Source organism: Macaca fascicularis, chromosome 4, assembly GCF_037993035.2.
Source record: "Macaca fascicularis isolate 582-1 chromosome 4, T2T-MFA8v1.1".
NCBI classification, from domain to species: domain Eukaryota; kingdom Metazoa; phylum Chordata; class Mammalia; order Primates; family Cercopithecidae; genus Macaca; species Macaca fascicularis.
The window spans coordinates 68,643,362-68,662,100 of NC_088378.1; the positions used below are offsets into that span (position 1 = coordinate 68,643,362).

Below are 18,739 nucleotides of genomic sequence, written 5' to 3' on the forward strand. Positions count from 1 at the left end.
TGTTACCCAGGCTGGTCTCAAACGCCCGGGCGTAAGCGATCCACCACGTCAGTCTCCCAAAGTGTTGGGATTACAGGCGTGAACCACCGTGCTGGGCTTGATCATCTTAATGTACCATACTAAAACTTTCAGTGTATGGATGGATGTCAGCATGAAGAGATCATTTAAAGCTAGTTCTTCTTGAATTAATCACCGAGCACCATTCTAACTGACCAAGGTTTCCTTTTTTGTTCCTCCACCATAATGTGGTCACCACATCTAAGTCTCTTAGTGTCATATATAAAAATCTGGCTGGTGATTCATTTGTTTATGCTCCTAATATTGAAAGGTGAGGGCAGAGTTTCTAACTTGTCAAAACCCTTACGTCTTGCATAAGGGGTAGGCCTATTTCGGCAATTGAAACATGCTTCTCTGAGGGCTTTTCCATGGAAATTGCAGCCTTCCAATGGAGTCCAAAGCTCGCCACTTTGATGTCAAATGTTTACATTTAGATCTCTCTCCAGTCAACCCATTGCAGTGTGCACTTTTGAATATTCATTTACGGTAAGTGTTTTTACTTCCTAATATACTCATCCTCAGTATTGCACCTGAAATGCTTCCTTTAACTTTTGATGTAGACTTGTTTTGAGATTTCTGCTTGGTTTATTCCTGTTAGACACTCGTTTGGTAGCATGTATGTTAGATGTAGGCTTTTCTCTAGAATTGCTGGTCTGGTCTTACTACCGAGTTATTTCAAAAGAATAAAAAGTCTGATTTTCCAGGTGTAAATACCAACTGCTCTTGAATTCCATCTGGAGCAGCCTCAGCTCTTTTCCTGGAGGGCTCCCAGGTGGTAGTGGGAGTAAAATACTTGAGCCAGGACCTCACTCATCCTCGTTTCCACTCAGAAACCATGGCGTTTGGAAAGAGTGTCAGCAACACTTTCTTGCTGTTAAACCAGCACCCCTCAAACCTGCTTCATCCTAATCAGACATTTGTTTCTCATCTGCTAGCTGACTCTCTTTGAAGGGTTAGATGAGGGCTACTGAATGGACTCTCAGATTTCATCAACATAGTTAACCAGAAGCAAGTTTATTTAAGAGATCAGCTCAGCACAGGCCATTGTAGAGTGTCTTACCCCACCATATTGTAATGGTATACACAAAAGGCCTAAATTCTAAGCTATACATCTAGGAACAAGACAGATACGTTGGATGCTGTTGTACCAGCGCCAATAATATTTTAAAACAAGATAAACTATTCCAGTGACCGGAATTGCCTACCACAGACTCCAGAGAAGATCAGCATTTTAGAATTAGAAACACACTTGAATAGATGGAAAAGAAACGAGTTGTTCTACGTGTGATAAGAGCACCAGTATTGAGTGATGAGGACAAAAAGAGGAAGAATATATTCAAGGAAATGTTTAGCACTTTTGTTCTTCAAAGCTAGAACCCAGTTTGAACAGCAGCGTATGGGCCAGTGTCTTGTCAGTAGTTAAGCAGTATGTTTGCATTCTTGAAATGCTTACTGCAGTTGAGGGTTCCAAGACTGCTTGAAGATTGATTTGACTCCAGTCAAATCATGAGTTCCAAGACTTGACCAGCAACATCCCTGAAGGTCTCTTTTCCTTCACGTTCTGGGGATAATTGCTGGTCGCCCTCTTGAGCCTTTCACACCTCATTTAGTGGCTACAGTGCCCCCAGGACCTGAGGCTGTCCACCAACAGCTGTACCCCGAAGCAATGGCTATAGAACACTGCAGGGCAGGCAGCCCCATGCAGGCCATGTGCAGATGCAGGTGGATAGAAGGGCAAGAAATTAGGCTAACAAATCTGAGTTTAGCAAAAATGTATATAACATTGCTTTAGCGCTTGTAGATGAGTAAGGATGGCTCATAAATTAGGTCATGATAATAGTGTTCCAGTAGCAGCTATAAGAAAGGCATTAAACCACACTCATTTGTGACATTCTAGGGCAGCCCATGGATGAGTTAAAATAATTCAAATCCTGGCTGGGCGCAGTGGCTCAGGCCTGTAATCCCAGCATTTTGGGAGGCTGAGGCGAGCAGATTGCTTGAGCCCAGAAGTTCGACATCAGCCTGGGCAACATGGTGAAACCCCATCTCTACAGAAAAACAAAAATTGGCTGGGCTTGGTGGTGTGTGCCTATAGTCCCAGCTACTTGGGAGGCTGAGGTGGGAGGATCACCTGAGCCTAGGGAGGTAGAGGCTGCAGTGAGCCGCGATTGCACCACTGTACTCCAGCCTGGGTGACAGAGTGAGACCCTGAATCAAAAAATTAATAATCCAAATCCTACTAACAACTGTTACCATACTTTGACATGAAATTTTTAAACTGCATTAGTTTTTAATATGAACTAAAGGAAAGTAATATTATGTTTAGAGTTCCTTAAAGGTGTGAAGACCTAAGGCTTTCCTACTGTGCTATGCAGCATATTTTAAGGTTCCAGAAAGTGTTTAAGGCCAAGAACCAAAATTACAGGCCTAATTAAGTATTTCTTCTCAGATGCTAAACAGTTCTCTACCTTTCAAACCTAAGCCTTTATCTTACCCTTTAAAGTGTAAGGGCTTTGTAGGCCTACAAAGTTGGTAGATTTGTTCCAGTTCTCTCCTGTCACTATCTTTGGAAATAATTTAAAATGTACACAGTCTTGAAGTCTTGGTATAACATTTTAAAAAATCACCCAAAAGCTGCTAATTAGGCAACCTGTTTAAGCAGCTACCAAAAATGAAAGGCAAGAAATGAAAGGAGGACAAATTATTGGCTTAAAGCTATGATAGTCTTTTGAAACGATGAGTAAGTTCTCTGAGTCATGGCAGCATGATTTAAGGTTGAATTTAGAATCAATGAAGGAGGAGTTGATCCACTTTCCAGTTGGATCTTCCATCAGCATTGTCCTTTTTAAAAAATAAGGTGACTGGAAGGACCTCCAGAAGATTCTTCTTCCTTCTTTGTTCAGGTTTATAGGACCATGGCTTCCCACACTTGTGTAAACTTCTCTTTGCTGACAGTGTTGAGGATAATGTGATTTTGATCATACTGTGTGCCCCCTAAAAGAAAGGAAGGAAAATAATAAAAGATGAATGTGCCCATGAAGGGTCTATAGTAGACACAATTTTCCCAACACCAGTACAGCAAAAGTAAGCAAGTAAACAAGGTGTAGAACGGCATGCCTCAAGGAGGCAAGGCAGGGAGGGAAGCCTGAGCCCCTGTGGGATGACAGGGTCAACCTGCCATAGGTGAATCTGTCCAGATCCCATCATCGGGGCACCAGCAGCTTCACACAGGACATCCCACTTCATGGGCTCCTTTTTCTACCCAGTTCTTAGGAGCTAGGCCACAGTCACTCGTACAATGTCTGAAATTCAAGGGAACTGGGAAAACTCAAGAGAAGGGAAAAGGAGTAAAGAGACTAACATATATTTGGTGGTGAGATGGTGGATTCGAGACACCAGTGAGGAAAGAGCAGGCAGTCCTGGCAGTAGTGGAAAGGTGGGAGGAATGGTTATTGAGGAACAGCATTTGCATGAACAATGAAAACGGGCCGTATTAGGTCAAAGGGAAGGTTTGAATGACACCCGGAAGTACACAAAGGGACAGGGTAGCATTGTCACTACTGGGGACTCGGTGGATAAAACTTCATAGCATTTAAGATGCTGAGTACCATTGCATTGTAAAACTATTATCATGAACTCTCTAACTCCCTTTTACCAGAATGTTTGTAAGATTTTCCAAAGGTGCTTACTAGATGTTTCAGATACTTTAGTGCTATAAACAGCCTCATGGCTTCTTTCTTTGGAGAAGTATCATTAACAAAAGGGTTATCTGATTTTTTTTTCCAGTGTAGAATAAAGATCCCCTCAGATGACTTATCCTTTTTTTAGCATAAACCTCAGCACCAAGGATATATCAACAAAGACCCCATCAAAGTAAAAATCTGTGCATTTTGATGCAGGGAGTGACCGGTATTGAAAGCATGCTTCCTCCTTGGACCAAGAAGAAATAAACATTCTTTTCGCCTTTGAAGCAAAATATGAAAAAGTTTGAGAATTTACACAATAAATCTAGGTATTATAGTTGAGGAAGGAAATCGTCTCTTCTCTTGTGAGACTGATTTATCATCATTGATAATCTACAGCCTCTACACAGCTAGATGTATGGCTAGATGTACTGTAGAATACAAGGGTAAGGCGCTTTAGGCCTTTTTGTGTAAGTTTGTAGCAGTAGGGAAAAAGCGTTGCCACTACCAGCAAACGCTACGCTCTGCCCAGACAGAGACACGCACAGCATATTCCGCCGAAATTTCAGGAAGTATTAACGCCACAATGTTTCTTTTTATACTTCATTATTATAGTATGTTAAAATACTTTTTGTATGTTAAAATACTTTTTGTATTTTAAGAGTATCTTTTGTATTTTAAAGGTGTCTTAAAATACTTTCATATAAATTCAACTAGAATCATGAAGACTAGAAAGTTTTTGAGAAATAATTTGATTCATTCTCTTGCCTTTGGAAAGTATGTAAATTGTACAGACTTCATGTTTTTTAAAGTGAACATGAATCAGCTTCCACTGTTGTTACAAGGTGTGTGGTCTGGAATAATACATGAATGTCTACCAAAAGAACTCATTTCCCAAACATAAGGAGATGAGCTAGAAGACAGATGCGTGATCTAATAACTCTTAGGGCAATTTTAATAGATAACAAGTGGCTCAGTAGTTGTAGCTAATGGAAATCACGGTCTGCTAGTTAAGTGCACCAACAGGAAGGGAAGTGTTTATATTTTCCTCTGCGTGGGGTGTGGGACGTGGCACGCTGCTTTCTCATGTCCACAAGATGGCACCATTCTCCCAGTCTGAGAAAATTAAAATCAGTTTAACAATGAATTAACACTGTTGTAGCTAGCGGGGTGTGGTGGCAGGCACCTGTAGTCCCAGCTACTCAGGAGGCTAAGGCAGGATAATTGCTTGAACCCAGGAGACGGAGGTTGCAGTGAGCCAAGATCGTGTCATTGCACTCCAGCCTGGGTGACAGAGCGAGACTCCGTCTCAAAAAAAAAAAAAAGACTGTTGTAGCTACTGTACTACTGAGAGTTCACAAATATACAGGATATTATGCGTACTCAACAGGCTCTTGAGTAATTTATATAGGGTCATTTAGGAAGGGGCTCTGGAGCTTTAAAAAGAAGTCTTAAGAAACGTAGAGTCCCACGGTTCATGTCAGAGCCAAGACAAGGAGTCAGGTGTCCTTCCTTCTGGTCCACTGCTGATGTAGCAAGTCAGCGACATCCTGTGTGCCTAGTGCATCTAGAACGTAAGCTGTCTGAAGCTAAGGAGGTGGCTTTTTTTTTCTCACTCTGGTGCCCTCCATGTCTAGCACTGAGCCTGCCACATAGTGTGTACCCCATGAATACATGTTGAAAGAATAAGAGAAGAAAGATCTAGCTAAGGATTATAGTGTCGTCCACCCTGGACATAGGAAGCAGATCACATTTGTAAAAAACAGGAAGGTTTAGTCAGATTTCCTTTGAGAACTAAATACCCTACTTTTTCTAACATTGCCTCAAAAACTCCATTTTTTCCAATTCAGTCACATTTCTTTGGTGTCTCTGGAGATTTTGAAACTCTTGTAAACACTAAAGCACTCTAGTTCAATAAAGTTTATCAAAATAAGAATAAAGAAAGATGTGCGTAAATCTTAACTAGTTTGAACCTCAGGTTGATCATCTATAAAATGAGTATTTCACCTGTCTACATATTGACAAATCTGTTGTACCAGATGTAATGTGAGGGAGCTGTACTATATGTTACTGTTCAATTTCTGAATATTACATTTATTTTCTTATATCCAAGGGTACTGCTTGCATTTCATATGATCTTTGTGGTCTCCATCCAGCCTGTAGTTGCAGTGCTTAGTTTGTGTTCCCTAAGTGCCCCCTTAATGAAGGCAAAGGCATTGTTTGCCTCTGAGCATCTTTCCAACTTCTCAGATTCTGTGTGATTCTAAGTCCATTGTTTTAAGTGGGTTGGCCAAACTACCTACCTGGTGATCCAGAAGTGACACAGCCACTTTTGCTCCCCATACAGCTACCAAAGCCCCTGATGAAAATGTCCAGGCTCATTCTCCATTATCCATAAAAGTCGCTTTTTAAAAATCAGATTGCAGTGCTTTCTTTACCCCTACAACTTGTTTTTTTTAGACAAAGTCTCGCTTTGTCGCCCAGGCTGGAGTGCAGTGGCACAATCTCAGCTCAGTGCAACCTCTGCCTCCCGGGTTGACACGATTCTCCTGCCTCAGCCTCCCGAGTAGCTGGGACTACAGGCGCCCACCACCATGCCTGGCTAATTTTTTTGTGTTTTTTAGTAGAGACGGGGTTTAATCAAGTTAGCCAGGATGGTCTCGATCTCCTGACCTCGTGATCCACCCACCTCGGCCTCCCAAAGTGTTGGGATTACAGGCGTGAGCCACAGCGCCTGGCTCTTTACCCCTACATCTTGAACTTTAATGACAGCATTGGCCTAAATCCCTGATTAAAGTAAAATTGAGTCATTTTGTAGTGATGATTTAAAATAGAGTATGTAATATACTCATAAAAATTTAAAAAAGTAATGGAGTATGTAGTACTACGGTTACATTATCACCAGTTTGCTAAATTTACAAAACAATTGTGCTTTCCTGATAGGGAATAAAAAAGTGCCCATTAATTTAAAGCAGAATTACCCCAGATGACGTGAGTATAACACTGTCTGCTCCTGTCAATCGCAACAGCACTAGTTCACTGAGTTCCCACACAGAGGTTAGGTCATTCTTATGTTGTTTTAAAATGACCATCGGGGATTCTCCGGGTGTGGGCCTCAGACCAGCAGCATTGGCAACACCTGGGAACTTGTTAGAAAAGGAATTCTCAGGCCCCACCCCAGACCTACAGACTCAGTCTCTGAGGATGTGGCCCCACAGTCTAGTTTAACCCACCCTCCAGGTGATTCTGATGCAAATAAAGTTTGAGGACCACCACCCTAAATTTATTTCCCCCAAGCACCATCAATTCACTCCTTATTAGCTTCACTGAACACATATTGCATTGAAATCCTCTAAGCTGTGTTAATTCCTTTGAGATCTTAGATCCTTTCAATGAAAGGTCACGTGTATACTTGAGAATCATCAACTCTACTGAACTAAGTGCAATCATGGCCTTTCAGCTTGTGATTTTTAGTCTAATATAATAAAATAAATGGTTTGAAGTCAGCCTATGGCCAGATTCTGGTTCAGCAGTTACAGCTGTGAGATTGTGGCTAAACTGGCCAACCCCTTTGAACTTCCCTTTTTTTTGTCTGTAAAATTGGGGAGAAGAGGGAGAGGGGATAATGTAGACCTCATAGGGCGGCTATGAAGATGACAGGAGACACTGTACTGAAAGTGGTTAACACAGCAGCTGGCACATAGTAGGCGCTCTCTACTGTTACTACTAATAATACAGTCATCATCATTTTCAAAAGTTATGGATAGATTTTTCCTTAACTAAAAGACATACACATTACAATAAAAATAAGGGAAGTGACCCTTACCTTTGACATCTAAAACTAAATTTGGCTTCAACTTGCTATAAATCCTGCCGTCGGACTTCAAGCTCCAGAACTGGCTGTCAGCATTCTGGTCCAGGGCCAGGCCTAGCTTGGAGCCGGATGTTACCAGGCTGCCCACAATCGTCAGGCAGCAGTCTTCTGCTATCTGCTCGGTGGAAAAGACAAGATAGCTTAAATATGTATCCAGCTGTAAGTCTCATAGCAATGGTTTCTCTGGTTACCTTGATCTTTAAAATTATCTTAGTTCCTAGCTTCATTTACCCCACATGAGGCAGTTCAGCTCTTAGCCAACTAGAATCGGACAATAAATATTTATGCCCTTTATTTCAGATGACATGAATGATGGAAAAATCTCAATTTTTGTGCATCGTAAGACTTCTGCCCTTTGCAAGACTATCTTACTAGTAGGGAAAGCTTCAGAACATTAAAATTGCCCATCATATTTTTGCCTGCCATAAGTGACCACGATCCCAGGCAGGTTCTGTAGCTATGTCGCCCTCTGACATCTCCACCTCTGCTTGGCCTGACCTTCCAGTATATGACTGCACCTCTAATTCTGTAGCACTGGGTGGCTAAAGGGCATTTTATCATTTTAAAATTCAGAATTGCATTTATTAGCGTCTGTCGTTCCTTCATGAGAATTAAAATTTTCTAAACCGGCATGCTTTCCAGCTATGAAAAGAGAAAAATGCAGACTCATTAGAGGGTGTTTCAATGCAAAGATTTTATGAGCCCTTCCCTGAAGTGAGTCTACCCTTATTATATAAATAATGTATGACAGTCATGTTCACATGCCATTAACAAATATTACTGGCCAGGTGCAGTGGCTCACAACTGTAATCCCAGCCCTTTGGGAGGCCAAGGCAGGCGGATCACGTGGTCAGGAGATGGAGACCATCCTGGCCAACATGGTGAAACCCCATCTCTACTAAAAATACAAAAAAGTTCGCTGGGCGTGGCAGCATGTGCTTATAGTCCCAGCTACTTGAGAGGCTGAAGCAGGAGAATCGCATGAACCCGGGAGGTAGAGGTTGAAGTGAGCCGAGATCGTGCCACTGCACTCCAGCCTGGTGACAGGGCAAGACTCTGTCTAAAAAAAATTGAAATAAAATAAAGTGTATTATTCTATATTGAGATGAAAGCACTTGATAATCTAGGAGACTTTTTCTCATTGACCTATTGAATTCAAAGTTGTTAAATAACATCACTGAAATGTCTGTTAGAAATAACTGCCGAAAGGCACCATTTTCTTGGCTTGTTTAAGACAATGCAAAGGCAGAAAGCTTCTTTTCTTGCTTCTATATTACAACTACTTCTGTTTCTCCTGCTAGTTCTTCTATGCATGTCCAAACAGTACTTCTGTTTACGGAAAGAATTCCCCCTCCAGCACAATAGACCCAATTAACGAGTTGTGCTCCTTTCCGAAAGGCTGTGTTCCTTCTGCTGACTCATGGGGAACCAGGTTGTTTTTTTTTGTTTTGTTTTGTTTTTTAAAGAAAATCAGGAGCCAACGGTCAAGCTCATAAAAATCAAGGAATAAAAAAGTTTTATCTACCATAGAAGCATGAGCTTCTTTCATAAAAATCTTACTACAGTCAGCTTTTAAGTGTCTGTTAATAGCAGGAACGGTGCAGGAGGGAGACGGGCCATTTTCCAATTTACAGCGTATGACACTTAGGAAATGGACTGTGTAGTACACAGAGGGGTCTCTTTACCCTTCATCCTATTCTTTGGATTTCCCCAAAACAGAAACAAACCAAGAGTGATTTTTGTTGACAGGGCTGGAGCTTATAGTTTGTTTCTGTAACAGTTACGTTAAGGAAAAAGGGAAGAAAAACACTTCCTTTTTCTACTACTATATAAAAATCAAGCATAGAAGTAAATATTCTATCTTGGATCAGTGCTATATTTACCTTTCATTTTAAGTTCCTAGACTGGTTCTATCAGAGCTAGGATATACTGTCATGAAAAAAAGTTCATTTCTGAAAGTACTCCAGGAAATTGTGAAATTGCATCTACTTGAAGAAAAGATCAAAAGCTTATGAAAGGATGGTCACCTCCTAGCAAAGGCATCACAGGCCCCCATGGAATCCTGAAGCTCACCCTGCATTTGATGCATCCTTCTTGATAGATCCAAATCTGATCATCGGCCCCAACATCCTCCATGACCTGTATCCTCAGAAGCTTCAGATCCTCTAAGTTTCCATTGGTTGACATGAATAACCCTGTTGCTTTGTTTCGAAGTCTGAAATAAATTCGCTTCTAGAAGACAAAAACCCCAGCAGTCGTCATACAAGATGTGCTGCTGGAAGCACTGAACAAGCATTAATATCAGGAAGAATCCAAAGTGTTTATGGATTAAGGGTAATTACTATACTCCAGAGTCTCAGAGGTTTTAGATTTTCTCAATGAGAAGAGTTTGACAAAAATGTCAAAGTGCCTGAGGCAGGGTGCCTGCCTGTGGATAACTGCCTTTGATGTTCAGTTTTATGGCATTCTGAAGCAGCCACACCTCTTAGCACCAGAAACTGAGCCCAGATTATTGGGGCGGGGAAGGAGTTTATGGGGTGAGGCCAATTATAAACTGTGAATTAAAAAATTGGATAAAAAGTTGGATTGCATTTACAAAAAAGAAATTTCAGAGAAGAGTCTATACAGAGCATGGAGAAGAAGAAAATACCTGAACAAAAGGTCGTAGAGAACCTATTTGGCGACAGCCACTGAATTCATACCAATTAGGTACTTCTGCGGGTGACAAAAGGAACTGTCGCCCTCTGTAATTGCCATATTCATAAGTAACCCATCTGAAAACAAAAGCAAATAACCACAGTAAGTGGCAATTTTCATTTGACAGTGGACCCCAGTTACATTTATTTTTAGAATGCTTTCCATTTCTAGACTGAACTATATACTTTTAACATACATTGGGGGAAAAATGAAGATCTTTTCTAGAACACTTAAGTAATTTCTTGACAAATAGCAAAATTTTGCTATGTGAGTACTTATGCCAAAAAGTTCCATTCTTGAAAAGAAATAGGTAAGTTCTTTCCTCCATAAAGCAATGAAATATTGTCTTTTAGTGGATTCCTCAGTTATTCCTGGGAACTATTCATAAAATAGCTTCAGTTGTAATAATGGATCTTTAAGTTGTTTAAGTAGTTAATATTTCCAAAGCTCTTAGTAGGTGCTAAATAGGGTTAAATAATAAGTTTTGTCTGCAATGAGAGTAATCTTTGTTAAATCTAAAAAACTGCTAAGATACTCAGTGCCCTTCTGCTCAGATGCTGCTGCTGCACACCTGAGGAAGTATGGGTTCAAGTGCAGACCGGCGTGGAAGCAGCCCAGCGCCCTCCTCTCTTGCATATTACATCAAGGAAGAATGCACTCTACTTTTAATCCAGGAACTTAAATCCTGGATAAAATTTTATCATTTTAGTCATCTTATCATAAAAACAAAATATTCAAACCTGCTGCAAAAAAATCACCTGTAATTCTACCACCCTAATATTCTATAATTTTTTTTTTCAGGTAGGTCTCACTCTGTTGCCCAGGCTGAAGGGCAGTGGCACGATTACAGCTCACTGCAGTCTCAACTTCCCAGACTCAAGTGATCTCCCACCTCAGCCTCCTGAGCAGCTGGGACTACAGGCACACACCACCACACCCGGCTAATTTTTGTGTTTTTAGTAAAGTCAGGGTTTCAACATGTTGCCCAGGCTTGTCTGGAGCTGCTGGGTTCCAGTGATCTGCCCGCCTTGACCTCCCAAAGTGCTGGGGTTACAGACGTGAGTCACTACGCCCAGCTTCTGTGATTTAAAAAAAATTTTTTTCTTAGATGGAGTTTCACTCTTGTTGCCCAGGCTGGAGTGCAGTGGTGTGATCTCAGCTCACTGCAACCTCCACCTCCCGGGTTCAAGTGATTCTCCTGCCTCAGCCTCCCGAGTAGCTGGGGTTACAGGAGCCCACCACCACACCTGGCTAATTTTTGTATATTTTAGTAGAGATGGGGTTTCACCATGTTGGCCAGGCTGGTCCTGAACTCCTGACCTCAGGTGATCCACCCGCCTCAGCTTCCCAAAGTGCTGGGATTACAGGCAGGAGCCACTGCGCCCAGCCCGGCCTGATTATTTTTTAAGTAGATGTAGCCCGCCTCAACATCTGTTGTACACAGGTAGACCATACCTATTGTTTTTGTGAATAAAAGAAAAATACTTCCTTAAAAACATATATTACATTGATAGTACTCATTCATTTTTATATTTTTCAAAAGTATTCAAAGTTGAGGGAAAAAAATCTTTCCAAGTTGACCTTTAATCATTTGTAGAACATCTGCCAGTCATTCCCAGCTAACGAAAATCTCAGCCCTGAGCTCCAAAATCAGAGGACTTGCTTTATTTAAAGGGATAAGAAAAGTCAGCTCTTTCTTACTTGCTAGACTATGAGAGGTGTTAAAGACAAAGTCCTTACCTTAAATAAACTAAAAATCTGGATAATGAAATAAAAGATGCTTTACACTTTTCCCAGTGGAAAAGTGTTCTAGAAAGGTGCATAATTATTAACCCTTACAGAAAGTAAGAGAAATGTAATATAAGAGAGGCAGAACTCTGATCAATTTTTTTTTTTTTTTTTTTAATATGAGGTCTTGCTCTGTCACTCAGACTGGAGTACAGTGGCGTGAACACGGCTCACTGCAGCCTCAACCTACTGTGCTCAAGTGATCCTTCGGCCTCAGCCTCCTGTGTAGCTGGGACCACAGGCATGTGCCACCACACCTGGCTAATTTTTAAATTTTTGGTAGAGATGGGGTCTCACTTTGTTGTCCAGACTTTTCTTGAACCCCTGGATTCAAATGATCCTTCTACCTCGGCCTCCTAAAGTGTTGGGAGTACAGGCGTGAGCCACTGTGCCCAGCCCAAACTTGATTTTTAAAATGATCTATTTTATTGAGTCAACGAGTAGGTAACTCACATGCCACCAATAACCTGAACAGAGCGTATTTGCGTGTTGAATCCCAGGGATCGGAGATTAATGGTTTCTGCATTAAGTTCAATCTTTTTTCCTTTGAAGTCTTCTCTTTCAAAGAGAATAATGGTTGGTTCAGAAAATTCCTGTTGAGGAACAAAAACAATGTTCTGTTATTCATCTTTGTTAATAATTCAAACTTATGTGAAAATCATCTTGTTACAAGGACAAAGCACAAAAAATCTGCCAGATTTGGCCTTTCCATCAACTCCTTTTCCCAGGGGGCCCAGATGTTTGTATCCTCCAAGCTAGAGGGAGCACAGAGGGACAGTTAGTTTTCCCATTGCATAGGAAGGCAGGTAAATATAAACAGTTCGTAAACCAGGAAAACAAATTCCAGGCACAGAGAAATGGGTATATGCTGGGAATATCAACACTTCTGATGGCATTTTTTTGGTTTTGTTTTGTTTTGTTTTTTTGAGACGGAGTCTCGCTGTGTCCCCCAGGCTGTAGTGCAGTGGCGCAATCTCGGCTCACTGCAAGCTTCGCCTCCCGGGTTCACGCCATTCTCCTGCCTCAGCCTCCCGAGTAGCTGGGACTACAGGCGCCCGCCACCACGCCCGGCTAGTTTTTTGTATTTTTAGTAGAGATGGGCTTTCACCGTGGTCTCGATCTCCTGACCTTGTGATCCGCCCGCCTCGGCCTCCCAAAGTGCTGGGATTACAGGCGTGAGCCACCGCGCCCGGCCGGCATTTATTTTTGACTTAACCATTTTCACTGGGACAAGGAGAGGCTGGAAGGTCATGGACATAAATGTTGAGGGTCAGAGGGCTGTGGCATCTGATGTTTAGTCGCTTAGTGTACGGTGGTATTGCCTGATCAGGGGACCTTCCTCTTGTATGTATTTTCAAATGTCTTTTTTTTTTTTCAGTTCATCAATAAGATAATGATCTGTGTACTCATGCTCCCAAACTTACCTGTAGGAATCATTGTCAGGAGGAGGGAAAAAAACAACAGGATGGAAGCTCTATGTTCAAACTATCAATCATTTTAAAGAAGACAACAGCACAAACATTCACTGATTTTCAGCAAAATGAAAAGTTGGCAGCTTATGCCTGTTTTTTCAAATTATAGACACTTTTGACTCTACATTAATCTGTAATGATAATACTGCTAAGATCATAAATGATGCATTAAAAAGCACGTGGGAGGCCAGGCACGGTGGCTTATGCCTGTCATACCAGCACTTTGGGAAGCCGAGGTGGGCGGATCACTTGAGGTCAGGAGTTTCAGATTAGCCTGGCCAATAGGGCGAAACCCCATCTCTACTAAAAATACAAAAAAACCACAAAACAACAACAACAACAAAATTAGCCGAGCGTGGTGGTGCATGCTTGTAATCCCAGCTACTTGGGAGGCTGAGTGAGAGACTAGAGAATCACTTGACCCCAGGAGGTGGAGGCTGCAGTGAGTCAAGATCACGCTACTGCACTCCAGCCTGGGCAACTGGGTGAGACTCCATTTCAAAAAAAAAAGCATGTGGGATTACAATTTTTTCCCTATCCTGCTTAAAGTGTGTGGAAAGGGTGTAGTACCTTACTGCTTCATTTGTGTGGATGTGTCCTGACTTGTAAAAAAGATTTTGTCTATCAGTAAACAGAGCATGTTAGTGTGTAGAAGTAGTTTGTATGGTCTAGGAATTAGTTTATATAAAACATACACGGAGGAAAGAAGACAAAAATTATAGTAGTATTACTACTTTGCACTTTGATTGCACTTTTGAGATGGCATGCCCAAAAATGTTCTAAACACTTTAGTATTAAAAAGCAATTAAATAATTTTGAACTATTAAGTCACAAAGATATGTAGTCTTCATATGGGTAAAACATTCATTTCCTCACAATTAAAACATAAAAAGATGTCATCTATAGCCTCAGAGTGTTGTGAGCATATATGCCAAGTTCTGGTTGAGGGAAGGCATTGACATTTTCAAATATATACTTGTAGGTAGCTTTTAGAATTCTAGGCAGAATAACAATCCAGGTCTTATTTCATTACTTGTAAGCTAATGAATCTTACTACCTCATTTCATGTTTCACTGCTACTATTTTCATGTCTCAGCAGCATTTTTGCTATTTAAACAGGCAGGCAGGGATGAGATGAAAACCAGCTCACATATGTTCTTCCTACCTTTCAAACTAAAAGGACCAACTACGTGTGTTTAAAGCTTTTTATGAGAAAGCAGTTACCAAAAACGAATAAAAATTTCAGAAACTACAGATACTTCCAGACTTTAATATTTGAACATGATCTTGCAGTTTTGTTCTATCGAATATTGCTTCAGCTACATCAAACTGAAAGATTTCTGTCCAAAAGAGGGCACTATAATCTGGATTAGCACATAGTGACAAACTGGGAGAAGTCATTTGATTGCAAATCTCTAAAATACAGAATAATAGACTAAAAACCTATAAGAAATTTCTTCAACAATAACAACCAAAGATAGAGGAAGCCAAATTGCAAAGGATACAATACACAATTAGCTGAATAGAAAATGCAAATTATAAATGAGAGATACCAGCCTCACTAATAGTGAAATACAAATTAACCCAACCACAACATAATGCTTTCTGCTCATTCTATCAAGTTGACAAAAATTAGAACGACAGAATATTCAGTAATGGCAACAATGTGGGAAGCAGGAACCCACAGGGACTGCTGGTAGGAGTCTCAAGTGGTGGGATCTGGCAGTGCTGAATGAAACTGCCTGTTCTTACATGTGAAATCCAGTAATTCTACTCCTAATACATAGTCCCAAGAGACTCCCACACAGGTCCGTAGGGATATGCATATGAGGATTAAGTGAGTAAAACGGTGGTGGAAAATGTGTACCAGTTAGAATCAATAAACTAGATGTACACAGAGGCAAATGCACAGTTCCACCTCCAAGCCCTTAACTTACTTTAAGAGCAGGTTCTACCTGCTGGTTACCTCACTCTGACCATCAGCTATGTGAGGCATACATTTCTGCAACACTATTCACAATGATATACTTACAACATCTATAAAACGAAGAGACTTGAAAGTTGCTCCAGGCGGGCATCCCATTGCAGACAGACAAGGATAATGGCCTTCCTCCAACACGTATTGATTACCAGTGAAATTTTCTCCATCATATACAACCCAGCTACAATGGGAAAAACCACACACATGCACAGAGTATGCAACTTGAGTACTCCTATTCAAGATGTCTGATTTTTAGAGGCAGCCTGCTATAAAATAAACACAATGCTTATGGCAAACAGAGTTCTTTCTTCAAAAATATTTGGATATATTTATTGCATTTCTGCTTGTGGCAAATTAATATTCATAAGACAGTTAACTTTGCATTTGGGAAATAAACTTCTTTCTCCATGTTCTTTCTGACTTCCCCAGCCTCCAGCCTTCCTTGCACTTCTCATGGGTGCCACCTTTTGCCCAGCCAGTGGAGCTTCAAGCCCTCAAGTCCTCTTTGAATAAACCTTCTTCAAGCTTCGTGACTAGTTAATCACCAAGGTCTATTGATTTGGTCTATTGATTTCCTTCCAAAATTTCTCACACACTCCTCTATCCTCATTTCTAATACCTCTGCACTGGGCCAGGAGTCAAAATACTATAGTGACTTAAGTCACTTAGCCTCTCTGGTATCAACATTATTCATAAAATGGTGATTTGCCATGCTTCCCTAGAAGTTTGTGGGTTTTTTTCTTTTTCTTTTCTTTTTCTTGGAGGCTAGGGGGATGGAATCTCGCTCTGTCACCCAGGATGGAGCGCAGTGGCGTGACCTCGGCTCACTGCAACCTCTGCCTCCCAGTTCAAGTGATTCTTCTGCCTCATCCTCCTGAGTAGCTGGGACTACAGGTGTGTGCCACCACACCCAGCTAATTTTTGTAGTTTTAGTAGAGACAGGGTTTCACCATATTGGCTAGGCTGGTCTCGAACTCCTGACCTCATGATCTGCCCGCCTCAGCCTCCCAAAGTGCTGGGATTACAGGTGTGAACCACCACACCCGGCCTTGTTGTTTTTAACCCAACAAATGCCTTTTGAGGATTGTGTGCCAGGTACTTTTCTATTGCTGGGTATACAGCAGAGAACCAAAGTCCCTGCTCTCCTGAAGTTAATACTCTAGTGAGCTGAGACAGGTAATTTTCAACGTGCACAGGACTGGTGGTAATAAATGAAACAGGCAGGGGATAAAGAGGAGCAGGGACGTGGTAGCACTATGTCCGACAAACTAGGAAGCTTTACTGTCCATCTATGTGTGTGTGTGGTTTTTTTTTTTTTTCCTGAGACAGAGTCTTGCTCTGTTGCCCAGGCTAGAGTACAGTGGTGTGATCTCAGCTTACTGCAATCTCCACCTCCTGGGTTCAAGCATTTCTCCTGCCTCAGCCTCCCAAGTAGCTGGGATTACAGGTGTGTCATCACAGCCGGCTAATTTTTGTATTTTTAGTAGAGATGGGGTTTCCCCATGATGGCCAGGCTGGTCTCGATCTCCTGACCTCAAGTGATCTGCCTGCCTCGGCCCTAAGTGTTGGGATTATAGGTGTGAGCTGCTGCACCCGGCCTCCGTCTATGTATTTGAATGCAAAGTCAGTGCTTTTCTGCTGTGCAGTACTAAAGGATAGGATAGCATTGTTTCAACCATAAAGAACCACATGATTAAAGGCACTATTACTACTATTATTAAGAGACTTACATCCTCAACACCTCTTGCACAGATTGCTCCAAGGCTTTCCTGACTGAGTTTCCCTGACTTTGGGCTCTCCCCTCCCTATGAAGCTTTTGTACATGGATTGTTTCAGCATGGCACTTTGAGCCCATTGCCTTTGCCCTGCGTCTTGTGTTTCCCATGGAAGCCACCTAAACTCAGTGTGCTCAGCTTTGCTTCTCCTCCCAGTACAAAGCCCTCCCAGCAAGCAGGACTAGTGGCTCACTGATCCGCATGTCCACCGGCTCCACTCCAGCATGCACTTTCCACCTTCCTGTTAATGCAGAGTGCGGATCCTGTCCTTACCTACCTGGAAAAACAATCCTCCTTGGGAGGTACCATGGATTAACTAGAGCCCAACTCTCCCTTTCTAGATGATGGAAAGGCATACAGAGTAAAGAACCTGCTCTGAATTCCATTACACAATGAGATGATCTTCAGCTTCTCCAACCAGCCCAGAAGCCCGTGTCCTCTGGCATCTGGTACTCAGATGTCGCAAATCCCGCCATTGGACTAAGATGGTGGTTTCACATAGTGCCAAGCACCTAGCAGGCATCACTAAATACTTGCTGATGTGTGAATTCTGTTTTACTTCAGTGATTCAGCTCTGCCAGGCCATTGTTTTACTTACCTGCCTCCTGAAACTCTGCAAGACTTGGTAGAAAATGAATCATCAATTTGACTTGTTGTTTCTTCAAAACTTTGACTGTGACCTTGAAACTGTGGTTCTGAAAACAAGTGAATCTTTGAAAAAGTAAACAGAAACACAAAAAATTATTTTCATAAACACATTAACTAATTTAGCCTTTGAAATGATGACCCAAACATGACCTGTTAACTTTTGTTACAGTAAACTGGTGTGAATTTTATAAATCCTTTAATTTTCCATGTCTACATTCATGATCAATTAGAAACATGTTAGCTGCACCATTCATGACTGTTTATTTAATTCAGAGACATCAAAGTAAAATGCAACAACAGAGGTAACTTTCTATAGAACACCCTGTTGTGAAGCTGTGGGGCATTTTAAAGCTTTATTGTGGCCAGAAGTCATTGTTCATCAGTTCTAACAGTAACAACAAACAGTATTTTGGAAAACACAGTGTAGTTTCCTTCCTTCTCAATGGAAGATACTTGCTGACTTATCAGAATCCTGTAAATGCCAATAAAGGAGGCTATAGTGGTGTTTGTTCCTCTATAATTATGGCTCTGTGAACACTTCCATTAAAAGGCCTAAATAACAAATGTACACTCCAGTTGATGTTAAGAATCAGCATTCAGAAAGCTTGAGCGAGACCATATAAAATGTCTAGTGCCGACACAGCAAATATGAAAATTCATTTTACCATCACAATAACTAGATGCTTTTGTTTGAAATATTAATCTCAATGTATTAATGTATACTCTCAGTCAATGTAATGATACAAAATTCAGCTTTATACGAT

General features: G+C 41.3%; 1 protein-coding gene across 1 annotated transcript in view; it reads right to left on the reverse strand.

The window, feature by feature from the left end:
• Positions 1-1,041: 1,041 nt before the first annotated feature.
• Positions 1,042-18,739, reverse strand: part of CRYBG1 (crystallin beta-gamma domain containing 1) — a 214,085-nt gene continuing 196,387 nt past the window's right edge. Inside the window, exons 16-22 of the mRNA XM_005552242.5 lie at positions 17,926-18,038; positions 15,604-15,733; positions 12,553-12,692; positions 10,265-10,388; positions 9,688-9,846; positions 7,567-7,729; positions 1,042-3,051 (exon numbers count right to left, since the gene is read on the reverse strand). Of these exons, the coding sequence (XP_005552299.3) occupies positions 2,963-3,051; positions 7,567-7,729; positions 9,688-9,846; positions 10,265-10,388; positions 12,553-12,692; positions 15,604-15,733; positions 17,926-18,038 (918 nt within the window). The 3' untranslated portion in view covers positions 1,042-2,962. The remainder of the gene's footprint in view (positions 3,052-7,566; positions 7,730-9,687; positions 9,847-10,264; positions 10,389-12,552; positions 12,693-15,603; positions 15,734-17,925; positions 18,039-18,739) is intronic.